The following is a 13,875-nucleotide window of genomic DNA, read 5'->3' on the forward strand; positions in this document are numbered from 1 at the left end:
CTGGTCCACTCTCTGCCAAAGCAGCATTGTTCCTTACAGCATTGTTTTTAGTGCTTTCTCCGATATAGTTTTAAATGGCACAAGTGATGGGGCAGTTCTGTAATTTAACAGCTAAGTGTTCTTTTTTCCCCCCATGATACTTAGCCTACATTTACCTTTTTTTTTTTTTTTTTAAAGTGTGTGCAATTACTCTTAAATACAGCCCAATGAACTGCCCTAAATAATTCACTTCCCTTTCATGTATTTGAAGACAGAGAGGCACAGTTCTTTCCCCAGTCCCCATTTGCTCCAGAAAAGTGACAATCTGCTACTGGCTCTTATAAGTAGCAGATTGCTCCGCCGCCCAGGCCCCACTAGGTTGGGGGTGGAGCCGAAGCTCTGCCCATTCCCACTTACTCTCCACCTATCTACATGGGGTGAGAGGCAGAAATTAGCAGCAGGCATGTAGCAACTGCTTACTCCTATATGCTTGGACCCAAAATCCAGGGAGACCGTGCAGGGGTCTAGTTAGGAATAGAAAGGTAGGTTGTGGGTCTTACTCCTCCTTGCATCACTGTGTGGCCATGCAGTCCCCCAAGTCACACTGTGGCCCTAACTTTCACAATATCCATGAGTGGTAGGTAGGTAGGAGCTGCACAAGAATCATTTCACAAATACTGAAATGCATTCACCTCTGGTATGTAACACAGCAGAACCCCACCTCTTTGCCTCAAAATATATGACTTACATGCCTTGAAGTCAATAGGAGTTTCATGTATCCTGGAGGCGAGGGATCCAGGAGGAAGTGAGAATTGTGTCTCGCCTATTTAAAAGCACATAGCAAAACTAGGTAACATTACTACTTTTTTAAGGCTTAAAGGCGACCTGCAAATTGGGCACGTGCCTTTTTTCTCTTCTTTATGATGGACAAAGCCTGAAAACTTTCTCTTTAAGGTTTGGGATTTTTTTGCTTAGATTTTACCTTGGAAATATCAGGAATCTGATCTTCCTCTTGTTTTGTGAAGGGGATCTTGGAGGGGTTCTCATTGGATGTGTGTTGTGAACTTCACTTTTTAACTAAAGTGGCTAGAGTGGTACTCTTTAACAAAGATGTCTTTTCTCCACAGCGTTCATCAGTCACTGACATAATATATGTTAACAAAAACAAACAAACAAACAAACACCTGCCCCTTCCTCCCCCCAAAGTTTTAAACAGTCCATTTGAAACTCCCTTCTCCTCATAACTGCTCAGCTTTGAGTTTTTTGACTTTTGTGATATTACAGTTTCACTAGTTCTCCAGTTACCATACGTTGTTCCAGGGAAGATAAGACCCAAGCTCTAATGTAAAAAAACCAAGCAGATTTTTATTTATAATACACTTTCATGACTTCTTTAAATATCATAAAGAAGCAAAAGAGGTCACAAGCGGGGCAGGTCCCCTACACAGGTCACCTTTAATAATTTATTTTAAAAGCTGTCAGCCACACTCATTCTTCTGGGCTCCTTAGTATCAGCATTCACTGCAACACTTGCTGATGTCATCAGAAGGCCACTATAACTTCTGTATTGTTTATCATAAGTGCAATATTGATATTCTGTCAGCTCACGAGTGGAGGTAGAGGTTTAGCCACATAACACAACCCTGGTAATTTTTCCACAATGTTCTTTGTACAGTATACCAGAGGGAGAGGGAGAGAGAGAGAGAATAGAAAGAACAGCTCAAAGAGCTGGCTGTCACACAGGCAAACAAGAAAAATAAACTAGAAAAGAAGAGCAAATTGACATTTTTAACAGCTAAGTCCATGGGAGCTGAGAGCTATGGGCAGCTTTAGTGTGGGCTAAAGGGGTCATTTGCACTTACAGAAATCACCCTGCTGTAGTGGTTCCTGTCCCACAGAGCTGAATCTGTGTCTCCACTCTGGGTGTTGTGAGCTGGCACACGGGGTCATAGCACCACTCAGGTTTGGACAGCCACCCCTCCGTTATGACGGAGTAAACTCCTGTAACCTGAAAATAAACTTTTCTACCTGGGCAGAGTGATTCAGATAAAAGATTCAAATGAAACAATTTTTCTTTAGTAGTATCCCTATGCATCTATTGAAACTTTTTTTTAACCGGAAAATTGGGGTTTTGACTAAACAACATTTTTGTGAAATTTGCTTTCTGTGAAAAATTTCAATTTTTTGTTCAAAAACAAAATACCCCAAACAGAAATATTTCAATTTGGAAAGGCTGCCACAGTGCCTCATGGGAGTTGAAGTTTGGTTATTTCACATTGCCACATTTTCTGATCAGCTCTATCCCTAAGTAATTTTGGCTACCTTGCGGGATTAAAGGGGAGGTAAGGAAAATGATGGATCATCATATTGCTAACAACAGAGCCTGATGGGTAAGGATAGAATTATACTAATCTGTACTCAGTTCCCATTACAGTGCCGCCAGTCCCATTACTGCAGCTGGAGAAGTGTTGCACCCGAAACAACAGTGTGACACTGGCCTGGAGGATGCCACCCTTTACCCACAATCCAGTGGAAGGTTATATCTTGGAACTTGATGATGGAGATGGTGGCCAATTCCGAGTGAGGACTTCATTCAGCATTTATTTGTGTTTGTCTCTGTGTTTATTGTTAAACTTACATAAGGACATGGATGTAGGAGGGCAGATTCTCTAATTCATTCCTGCTTCTGCAATACAATGGGGCCAGAAAGCTGCTGGATCGCCCCAGATGAGGATTCCCCTTGCATGGAGGAGTCTGTAATTAGTGCAGTCAGTTTCTGTGCTACCCTCCTGCAGATTCTGGCACAGAGGGTTTGTGGGGGTGGAAGGTGGAATTTCAGGGCACTACTGCAGTCCCCAGCTGGCTGATAGCCCCTTGCAAGTTATAGTCAACTGGAGTGGAATAGAGAAGCCCCATGGCTGCTCTAATCTATGCTAAGATTGAAGCCAGTGTATAAATGTCCCAGGAATTGAGACAGTTCCTTTGCAGACTTCTCTGTCAGCTGCATCTAGCAAACAATGACCCAGATCAAGAAATGCAATCGTGGAACAATTCTACTAGTTCTGGTTTTCTGGGTAAATTTGGCATTCATCTTAGGTTCTCAAAATCCTTTCTATGGTCACAGAAGAGGGTGAGTGGCTGAAACTCAACCCGGACAAGGTGGTGGGTTGCAGGAAGCAGCGGTAGATGGTGGAGGTTATATGAGTCCCTTTGAAGGAGTACATCTGCCATTATTGCAACTTAGGGGTGATTCTAGAATCCCTACTTCTGCTTGACAATCATATTACAGGAGTGACTCAACCATCTTTTTATCATTTGCATCTGGCTTGGAGGCTGCAGCATTTCCTTTCAGATGTGGACCTTGCCACCATTATCCAGGCTTTTGTTATCTCAAGATTAAACAATTGCAATGTGCTCTACATGGGATTGCACCTTAAAACCTTTCAGAGACTGAAGCTGGTGCAGAACACAGCAAATGACTTATTGAGCAAGTCATCCTCCTGGGAGTGTATAACACCAGTGCTCTGGGATCTGCACTGGCTGCCCATTGGTCTCTGGGTGGAGTTTAGGTGTCGATTCTGACCTGAGACTGGCCTACCTGAAGGATCTTCTCTTTCCCTGTCTTATGCTGCCACATCTGTGGTCAGCAGGGGTGCATGAGCTGAATCCCCCTCATTCTAAAAGAGAGAGAGTGGCTGGCAGGGTGTATTCGCGGTGAGGGCTGCAGAACTCTGGAACTTCCTCCCCTGCTCACTTGATGTGAAATATCCCAAATTTGGTGGCTGCCTGTTTGCTAGGGTTTTGTAGAGGACTGAGCATGTGCTTCCCACAACAATGAAAGGATGGAAAGGAGTTTTTGGAGATGGCTAGCTGAGTTGGTGTTGAAATTATTACTTTAATGATTTTGGGGTTTTATTGCATTATTAATGATGAATAAGGGCTCCTTCAGGTTTTGATAGGCACATTTAAAATTATGATTTAAATCTAAATAAATAAAAACACAAATTTCATCCCCAGTATAAATAATTTATAAGATCTCATATCAATACACCCCTTACTTGTACTCAAAGCAGGGACACATCCAGATCTATTCCTCCAATAGATTTTTGTGAATCCAAAATTTTATGGTTGTGGATTCAGAATATACCAAGAGAGATCCGAATTTTTGAGATCCCTCCAAAAGGGTAATTTTGCCTGCACTGCTGTGATATAAATACCATCTGCTTTAGCTGTTTTAAAACAAAATGTGTCTGCTTCTCAGGAAATGCCATTCCAATAAAAATATGCCTACATTTTGTATGTGATATTTGATATCTAAATCAGTAATACCAGCTGGATTCCCCCCAAGACTTTATCAGCATCTGGCCTGTGGATTTAAAAAACAGGCTTAGTTCATATCACTGCAAAGTACCTTAATCTGAATGAGCACAAACAGTCAGTAAACAATGGCAAAAACATTCAAGAATGTAAAAATTGCCCCCAAATCACAATTTAACTCACACAAAATGTATTTTATAATATGGAGTTGACTCTTTATTGTGTTACTGAAAGCACAAGTAATCCCTACCCTATTCAGCAATGAGTTTAAATGTATACTTAAGAGTCATTGACTTCAGTGGGATTACTCAGGTTCTTAAACGCTTTACAGACTTGGGACACAAGTGCTCTGCTGAATCAGGGCCTTAAGTGCTGTTTTAGGGTATTAGCTACTGTAAATCTAAGTATTTCACAGAATCATAGACACTGGATGTGGAATGTCCTAGAAGTCATGTATTCCATCATCCTGCCAATGCAGGATTATTTCTAGAGCCCGTGTTTTTCGCAAATGTGAAATAACATGAAATAAAACAGAAAAGAATATATGAAAAGTGATAAAATGAAAAACTCACCCTGCAGTGCTGTCTGCTGTCCCACAGGTCTGGGCCTGGCTCCCTGCTCTAGGTGTTGTGACGTGGCCCATGGGGTCATAGCACTGCTCAGGTTTGTCCCAGCCATCATCATGATGAGGGTGCTGTTGGGATAAGCCTGAGCAGTGCTGCGACCCAATGGGCCAGGTCACAACACCTGGGGAGTGGGGAACCAGGCCTAGCCCCGCAGGACAAGAGCCACCATCGAGGGGTGAGTGTGGGGCAGGCTCACTCTCCAATACTGACCCCTAGGGCAGGACCCTGCCCCATCCCATGTCCTCCACTTTCCCTGGGGCAGGATGACATGAAATAACACAAAATTCCCAAAAAATAAAACAAAAAAATGAAAGAATTTCACAAGGCTCTAATTATTTCCCTATTGGAGATTGTCTAGTGCTTTATTCAGTCTCCAGTTAAAAATGTGGTTTCTTCCTCATCCCTATAGACTGTTCCATTGCCTGACAGATCTCACTTATATTTTGCCTACATTTTCTCTTTCATAATTTCATCCCATTACTTCTAGCCACCCCTGTGTGCTCCAAATGATGACTCATCCTGCTTGGTGTTTGCATCAGTCAGATCCTTCAGTCATTTATCACATTCCCTTTAGTTGTTGTATAGCCATGTGATACATACAAAGCTCTTTTTATCTTCAGAAATCAGCCTCTTCAGACCCTGTATTTGGTTTGGATCTAGGTTGCAAAACTATATTGCTGTATATTAACAATAACCCATAGGAGGATTGAGACAACCCCCTTGAAATAACAAAATGATACATTTTAGACTTCCCTTTTTAATCTAATCTCACTCTCACTGCCTCCACACTGTATCTAATCTTTCTTGAATTCTCTTCTCCATGTTGAGCCTCTGTGGACGTAAGTATCCCTACTATAATAACGTACATTCTAAATTCCCCTAAACATTGAACAGTATCTTGTGGCTTATATTTAAAAGTGTGACTGTGAGACCCTTAGCTGGGAAGAAGGTGGTGAGCTAAGTTCCTGTCTTTTTGAATGCTCAGGAAGTGTATGTTGGCAAGGAGACCTTATGCACAATTGATGGCCTTCATTTCAACAGTACCTACAATGCAAGAGTCAAAGCTTTTAATTCATCAGGAGTTGGCCCTTACAGCAAGACAGTTGTTTTACAGACATCTGATGGTGAGTTTGGTTTATATGATTAAAACATCAAGTGTTCCATTCCCAGTGGCCAAATAGTCACATTCCATCACATCCACCAATATATTTGGCATTATGGGTTTTGATAACCTTCATGAAGGGGCCCAGGACTGAACGAGTCTAGAGATTGAGCTCCCCTCTCAACCCTGTATGCTGTGCCTCCAGGTTAGGATTTATGTATATTAGTGGGGCAATATGGGAAGTCCACACTGCTGCTGCTCCTTCAGTAGATAAATAGAAGATATCAGAGCCTCTTTAGCAGACCTCTGCCTTCGTGAGTGTATGTGCGCACACTTTCCAGCAGTAGTATGTGTGCGCACATTTGAAGGAGTCTAACACTTGCACATAGTGTTAGAATCTTGTTGGGTACATGCACAGGATTTAGTGCTGGAAAAGTACTTGTTCAGTTTTAGCTGCACATAGCTGTTGGCTATGTTGTGCCCTCATTGAAAATCAAGCCTGCAGTCTCTGAGGTTGTCAATCCAGCCCTTTCTTGTGCCCCAAATTCTCAAAAATAGTAAAAGAAAAATAAAATCCAGCTCTTTAGACTTTTGGTGTCTTTTATATATTGGCAACTCTCCAGGTTTCAAACCATACAAGTACATTTGCCTGTGGAGGTCATTGTGTTTGCTCAATAGTACATAGTCATTTACACCACACACTGAGAATAGCTATATGCCACTCCTTGTCCCGACCTCTTTCTCTTTGTCTTTGGTGTTTTCTTCACTACTGATATTGATTTCACAGTAGTGTTTGATAAGATATGTGTGATAATTCATGCTGTGTTCCTGTGTAATTACACTTGACATCCATATGGGCACCACAAGAAGTTCACCTTGATTAATGATACAGTAAAAGAATCCTGAAGCAAACACCATAATCATGCTCCTTATTTATACAGTGTTGTCAAATATGTCAGTATAAAATATTTAGGTGTAAGGAATATTTTAAAATAAGCCAGTGAAACCCAGTTATAATGAATGTGGACACACAGTGAAACAGTATTTCCAGCAAAAACAATGAGAGTCCTGTAGCACTTTAAAGACTAACAAATTTAATTTCTGCAGGCATAAGCTTTCGTGGGCTGTAACCCACTTCATCAGATGTAAGGAATATAAATCAGATAGGGGGTATATGTATATACATCCGAGGGTAAGGAACAACAACGGGGAAGGTAGGTATAAGCAAAGTCCGTTCAGTTAGAGTAGTTGAGACCTATTCACAACTATTGATTAGGAGGTGAGAATGTGTGAACAATGACAATTACTTCTTGTAATGAGCTAACCATTCCAAGTCCCGATTCAGACCCAGTTTGATTGTGTGAAGTTTGCAGATGAGTTCCAGCTCTGCAGTTTCTCGCTGAAGTCTGTTTTTGAAGTTTTTTTGTAGAAGTATGGCGACTTTCAGGTCAGCTACAGAGTGTCCTGGGAGATTGAAGTACTCTCCGACTAGTTTATGGATGTTACCATTTTTTATGTTTGATTTGTGTCCATTTATTCTTTTTTGTAGTGACAGTCCGGTTTGGCCAATGTACATGGCAGAGGGGCGTTGCTGGCACATGATGGCATATATTACATTAGTAGATGTGCAGGTGAATGAGCTCTTTATGGTGTGGCTGATGTGGTTAGGACCTGTGATGGTGTCACTTGAGGCGATGTGTGGGCAGAGCTGGCAACGGGGTTTGTTGCAGGGATATGTTCCTGGGTTAGTGTTCCTGTTGTACGGTGTACGGTTGCTGGTGAGTGTTTGCTTCAGGTTGGGGGGCTGTCGGTAAGCAAGGATAGGTCTGCCTCCCACAGCTTGAGTGAGTAAGGCATCATATACTAGGAGAGGTTTTAGATCCTTGATGTGTTGGAGAGATTTTAGCTGGGGGCTGTAGGTGATGGCCAATGGTGTTCTGTTGTTTTCTTTGTTGGGTCTGTCCTATAGTAGGTGACTTCTGGGTATCTGTCTGGATCTGTCAATTTGTTTCTTCACCTCTCCAGGTGGGTATAGTAGTTTTAAGAATGTTTTATGGAGATCCTGTAGGTCTTTGTCTCTGTCTGAGGGATCAGAGCAAATCCGGTTGTATCTTAAGGCTTGGCTGTAGACAATGGATTGTGTAATGTGTCCAGGGTGGAAGCTGAAGGCGTGAAGATACGTATTGCGGTCAGTTGGTTTTCGGTATAGGGTGGTATTAATGTGACCATCCCTTATTTGTATTGTAGTGTCCAGGAAGTGGATTTCTTGTGTGAAATCCCGGTGGAATTCTTCAAGGGACTCTTTTCCGTGGGTCCAGATGATGAAAATGTCATCAATGTGGTGTAGGTAAAGGAGAGGTGCTTGGGGACGAGTTTTGAGGAAGCGTTGTTCTAGGTCAGCCATAAAAATGTTGGCATACTGTGGGGCCATGCAGGTGCCCATAGCTGTGCCACTGACTTGAAGGTATAGATTGGCTCCAAATCTGAAGTAGTTGCGGGTCGGGACAAAGTTCAGCTACCAGGTGTGACATATCATCATCAGGGAAAATGTTCCTGATGGCTTGTAGTCCATCTTTGTGTGGAATGTTGGTGTCGAGAGCTTCTACATCCGTAGTGGCTAGGATGGTGTTTTCTGGGAGATCACCAATGGATTGTAGTTTTCTCAGGAAGTCAGTGGTATCACAAAGATAGCTAGCAGTGCTGGTGGCATAGGGCATGAGAAGAGAGTCCATATAGCCTGACAGTCCTGCTGTGAGAGTGCCAATGCCTGAGATGATAAGGCGTCCAGGATTCCCAGGTTTGTGGATCTTGGGTAGCAGATAGAATACCCTGGTCGGGGCTCAGGGGGGGTGAACAGCCCAAGACTTTGGGGAAGTCCAGAGACAAATTATTTTTGTCTTTTATTTGTTGCAGCACCAGTGATATGCTCAACAACGTACAAGACCGAACCAGAGACTCCCACTTCTCCAGGGAGCTTACATCCCAAAATATAGGCACAGACAGGAAAAAACATATTGGCTGGTTTACAGTTATATGGCACCTTTAATCCAAATAGATTGAAAAATGCCTTGCAAATTTGACTGATTGTGCAAATTACATAGAGGATTCTTACTTTTCTTCCATGACTGAAATGCAGTCACCTCTGAGGTGAAACTGTGCATAATGCTATAGTTTAGAGACTAACATTGGAAGAATATCTTCTCCACTTGAAAGTATTGTTGGAATTTAGGAGGGCAGAATCTTACTTGAAATAAAGCAAAATTACATTTTATTGCATCCTTTCCTGCTATTGAGATGTCTTTATTCTTTCTGCACAGTGGCCTGGTTCACCTTCGACCCTTCTTCAGCCCATCGGGATATAGTCCTGTCTAATGACAACCAGACTGCCACCTGCAGTAGTTATGATGACCGTGTTGTTCTGGGCACGGCAGCCTTCTCCAAGGGAGTACATTACTGGGAACTACATGTGGATCGTTATGATAACCATCCAGATCCAGCTTTTGGAATAGCCAGAATTAACGTGGTCAAAGACATGATGCTAGGGAAGGACGACAAGGCGTGGGCCATGTATGTTGACAACAACCGCAGCTGGTTCATGCATTGCAATTCTCACACAAGTCGGTAAGCTCTGATCGTAGACTTGTCTCATGGCTTGGTTTTTTCCCCCCTTAACTACAGCATTTTAAAGATTCTGCATTCCTTTTCATTGAAGCAGTGGGAATGGTGATTTCATTCCATTCCCCAGGATTCTTTGTGGGCACAGGGCAGAATAGCAATTAGGCAAATGTAAGCCCCAGCTGCAATTTGTTCAAAATGAAGATGTTTGCTGGCAGTACTGAAAGATGATTAAACCTAGTGAATGGCCATGCCTGGGGTGATTTGAGGGCAAGGACAGAGGAGGGAATGCCTTACACTGATGAACAGTGACTAATCTGCCTTCTTAAATAGAGATATTGACAGACTTTGCAAAGAATCCCATTCAGTCTTCTACTGGAAGATTAGTGGTTGCAATGGGAGGTTGCAAGAACTGGAGGCACAAAGTGGAGAAAAATTGGGGGTCCTTATCTGGGATTTGGGCAATTGGGGGCTGGAGATAGGTGAAGGCTGATTTACCTAACCTGACCCCCTTGCTATCGCTGTGGTGATCTGCATTTATATATTCTGCACCCTGTTTTTGTCAGAAGGATTTTCCCAGCATCAGCCAGTGTGTAACAGCCAATATCACAATACTGTAATTCCTGGAAATAATATGTGCCTTCAGAAATGGGGGCTTGGCTGGGAAGAAAGCTGTGTAGTTGGAGTAGAGTTAGTAATCAAAAGTCTGGACAACCAAATAAAAATAATAAAAAGATCTACAACTGAAGTCAGTAGAGTTACATGAGGATTGGATTTGGGTCCAGGAGTATCAGATAACTCTCAGGAGTGCACTGATGGTTCACGTAAGTTTTATTAGGATAAATTGAAGACACGACTTCTCAGTCATGGCTCACAAGAAATATTTCTAACTAAGTGGCATAATCAAGGTTCGCCATTCATGTCATGAAGTTTGATTTGATTAAATCACTGGATAATGCTGGTTTTCATAGAATCAAAGGACTGGAAATAAACTTGAGAGGTCTTCTAGTCCAGTCACTTGCACTTATGGCAGGACTAAGTATTATCTAGTATTTTATTTACTTACAGCATTTTTAAGGCTAAGAAAAATAATTTATAGCACCGTCATCATACATTGTTTTGAGTCTTCTGATTATTTTTATTTGGTTGTCCACATCTTTGATTCCTAACTTTATATTCTAACTACATAGCTAGGACCTTCTTCTCTGAAGTGACATATTCCCACAAATTACAACAGCATGGTAATGGAGTGAATTTGGGCCATTCTATCTGTACCAGTGTTTCTCACCCAGTGGGTCGTGACCCATATGGGGATTATGAAAGACAATCAAGGGTGCCACAAGGTGTCATTGGGATGTAGGCAGCGCCTAGGTCACTTTGCTGCTTTTGAAAATTTTACCTAAGTATTATTAACCCTATTTTACAGCTATGGGAAATTGACACACAGAGAAATGACATGACTCACCCAAGTTCACATAGCAGGTCTATGGCAGAACCTGGTTCAGTGTCCTATTTAGTGGACCACACTGCCCCTTCCCACCCCACTACCTTGAATATTTGTTCCTTAAAAACAAATAATTAAGAGAGTCTTGCAGTGACCTTGGAAAGGCTTGGTTATCATTTTATCTTTTTTTAGATATTAAAGAGATACTTACTTCATAGTCACAGTACCATAAAGTTGGTTTCTATATCTCCTGTAGCAAGTACTGTATATTTTTGTGTTTTAAAATATACCACAGTAAAAAAAATATTTTAAAGCAAAGGCCACTGCCAGTACATGACCTAGCAGTGCTGGACTCTTCTGCTGTAATGTTATCAAGCAAACCCTGTTCCCAGCATGGTGAATTTAGTGCTGTCCAGAAAACAAGTTTGGTTTTGTGAAATATTTTGTTTTTTCAACATTTGGTTTTGTTCCACATTGGAATGATTACTAGACCTTTCAAAAAAAATTGTGACCGGGGTGAGAAGGAATAGCCAATAGCCCAGTGGTTAGGGCACTCACATGGGATGTGGACAATAGATTCAAGTCCCAAGATAAATCAGGTGAAGCAGGGACTTGAACCTAGGTCTCACACATCCCAGGTGGTCACTAGACTATTCATTCTTCCTGTGGTTTAATTCCATCTTGGATCTGAGAAAGTTTTGTTGAAATAGACATGTTTCTGCAAAACATTTCAGTTTTGATGAATCATCATTTTCCAACAAAAATGTTTTGTAAGAAAATTCTTGACCATTTCTGTTGTGACTATCGTCTGTTTTATTTGTCTCTGTTCTAATTTATAATGCAGCCATCACCTTATCTAGGCAGCATCACAAATGACATGCATGAACAACAAAGAAGTATTTTTAAAAAAGTCATCTTGGCTTCTAGGGCATTCTAGATTTGCAAAACAATTTAAAGGCTGAGCCAAAGTCTACTGAAATCAGTGGAAATTTTTCCATTGACTTTAATGGGCTTTGGATCTGGCCCTAAACCAACATAGAATAAAATAACTAAAATGTGATAATTATATTAAAATATACTTGTCTCTATCCCTTTAATGCCTTGATTGGATTTAGGGCAGAAGTAATTTTAAGTAATACAAAAATTAGTGCTCTGTGGAATAGCTGATGTTTTCTGAAAAAATGCTGGCAAATAGTCTGTACGATACTGTCCTAGAAACCTATTTCATGGATGCAAATTTCCTTGGAGTGTTGTTACAGGCTAGCACTCTGTATTGCTTGGCGGCTCAAGAGCTTAGCAAAAGCTTTTTTTCTTCGGAAAGCAAACAATGGACACATTTTGGCTTTCTGATCACACTGCCCGAACAGGAGAACAAAACAGCTTCCATGGATGGTGAATTGCCAGCTGTTACAGGAATATCTGAAAAGGGACAGACTGATGGAGTATTCACTTGAGTGGAGCACAACTGTGGAGTGCACATTTTTCCAGGAACTTACATGCACTTTAATGGTATTAGTGCTAGGCATTATATTTTTAACCACAGCAACCAAGTAGGTCAGTTTGTTAACCCACTAGTTTCAGTAGTCTTTTAAAAACAGTAGAATCTGCTTACCTATCACTCCCCAGTGGAAATAGAAAATATACCACTGAGCTACCATATATTTAATAAATATATTAAAGACTGTGAGAGTTGCAGATACTATGATAATGGGGGCCATTATAATTATAGATATCTAGATAGCAATTGTTTCAGCTTTCATAAATGTTATAGGAATGTATTAGGCTGTTAGATAAACAAGTGAGTCTGAAAATAAACATAGTCAAAAGTCCTAATTATGGAAATTGATAAGTTCCTCTTGGAAGTTGACAGCACCCTCAGCTCCTATGGACCCAGCATCTTGCATACTGGGCCCTAAAACATTTAAAAAAAATATAGGAGATGGCTGATTAATTTTAGAAGACATAGCAGAGCAGAGAAAGCAGCCTTTCATGAACCAAAAGAGACCCAGGAAAAGAGGCATGAAAAACTTATGCGAGCAAATACCAATTCACATTTGTTAAGTACTGGGATAGGTGCAGACACACCAAGGGTGCCATTGTGGCCATTATCTAGAGCCTCTGGAGTTCATTGCAATGGAGCTCTTCCCTGGTAAGGTTCCTAAATAAAGGAATGTATACATTGCAGCTTATATAAAACTCCAACCATGGCATCAAATTGCAAAGAAGAAGAAAAAATCATTAAAAAGAGTGCAGTTATTTTTAGGAGTACCCAAAAATAAATAATTAACCATCAGATGGGAAAATCCCCATCTTGAGAACTTTGGGACAGAGTCTGCTGAAGTCAGTAGGAGTCTCTTCATTGACTTCAGTGGGCTTTTATCAGGCTGTTGAAGAAGCAAAGTAGGACTGAGAAGTATCATCCTTGCCATTAGAAATCAGAAAGTATTCAAGTTATTGTCAGGTAGGTTTATAAGACAAATATTAACTTGTTAAACTAATTGTTATATTAACTAGTAAGTGTTTTTAAAATGTTAAGGCCTATGTTACAGTACAGTGTTTGAAATTTTCTGCTACTTTCTAATGACATAGCCAGTTCTTTCAGACTTATTTTGCATAATCAATTTGGCCAATCCTTGCTGGGAAATCTTCTAACGTGGCAGGCTTCAATGAGAGACAACAGCATTACTCATGAAAGATCAGATTCTTCCATCTTTATTCACAAGCAGTAGTGCCTTCTGGGGTTACTCATGGAGTAAGGTACTTCTTAGTGGTCCTGAGCCTGCAAACACTCA

The 13,875-nt window shown here is 41.1% G+C and overlaps 1 protein-coding gene across 10 annotated transcripts in view; it reads left to right on the forward strand.

Moving 5' to 3' along the window:
* Positions 1–13,875, forward strand: part of TRIM67 (tripartite motif containing 67) — a 44,564-nt gene that overhangs the window by 23,547 nt on the left and 7,142 nt on the right. For 3 of the 10 annotated variants that reach the window (XM_067535763.1, XM_067535762.1, XM_067535764.1), the window contains 3 exons: positions 2,414–2,559; positions 5,908–6,046; positions 9,342–9,645. In XM_067535763.1, coding sequence (XP_067391864.1) covers positions 2,414–2,559; positions 5,908–6,046; positions 9,342–9,645 — 589 coding nt within the window. Of the gene's footprint in view, positions 1–2,401; positions 2,560–5,907; positions 6,047–9,341; positions 9,646–13,875 lie in introns of all 10 variants that reach the window. The other 7 variants (XM_067535765.1, XM_067535766.1, XM_067535767.1 and 4 more) reach the window with 4 other exon arrangements.

The sequence above is a fragment of the Emydura macquarii genome, unplaced genomic scaffold, assembly GCF_026122565.2.
Source record: "Emydura macquarii macquarii isolate MOO-44397 ecotype Brisbane River unplaced genomic scaffold, CSIRO-AGI_Emac_v2 contig_3517, whole genome shotgun sequence".
NCBI lineage: Eukaryota > Metazoa > Chordata > Testudines > Chelidae > Emydura > Emydura macquarii.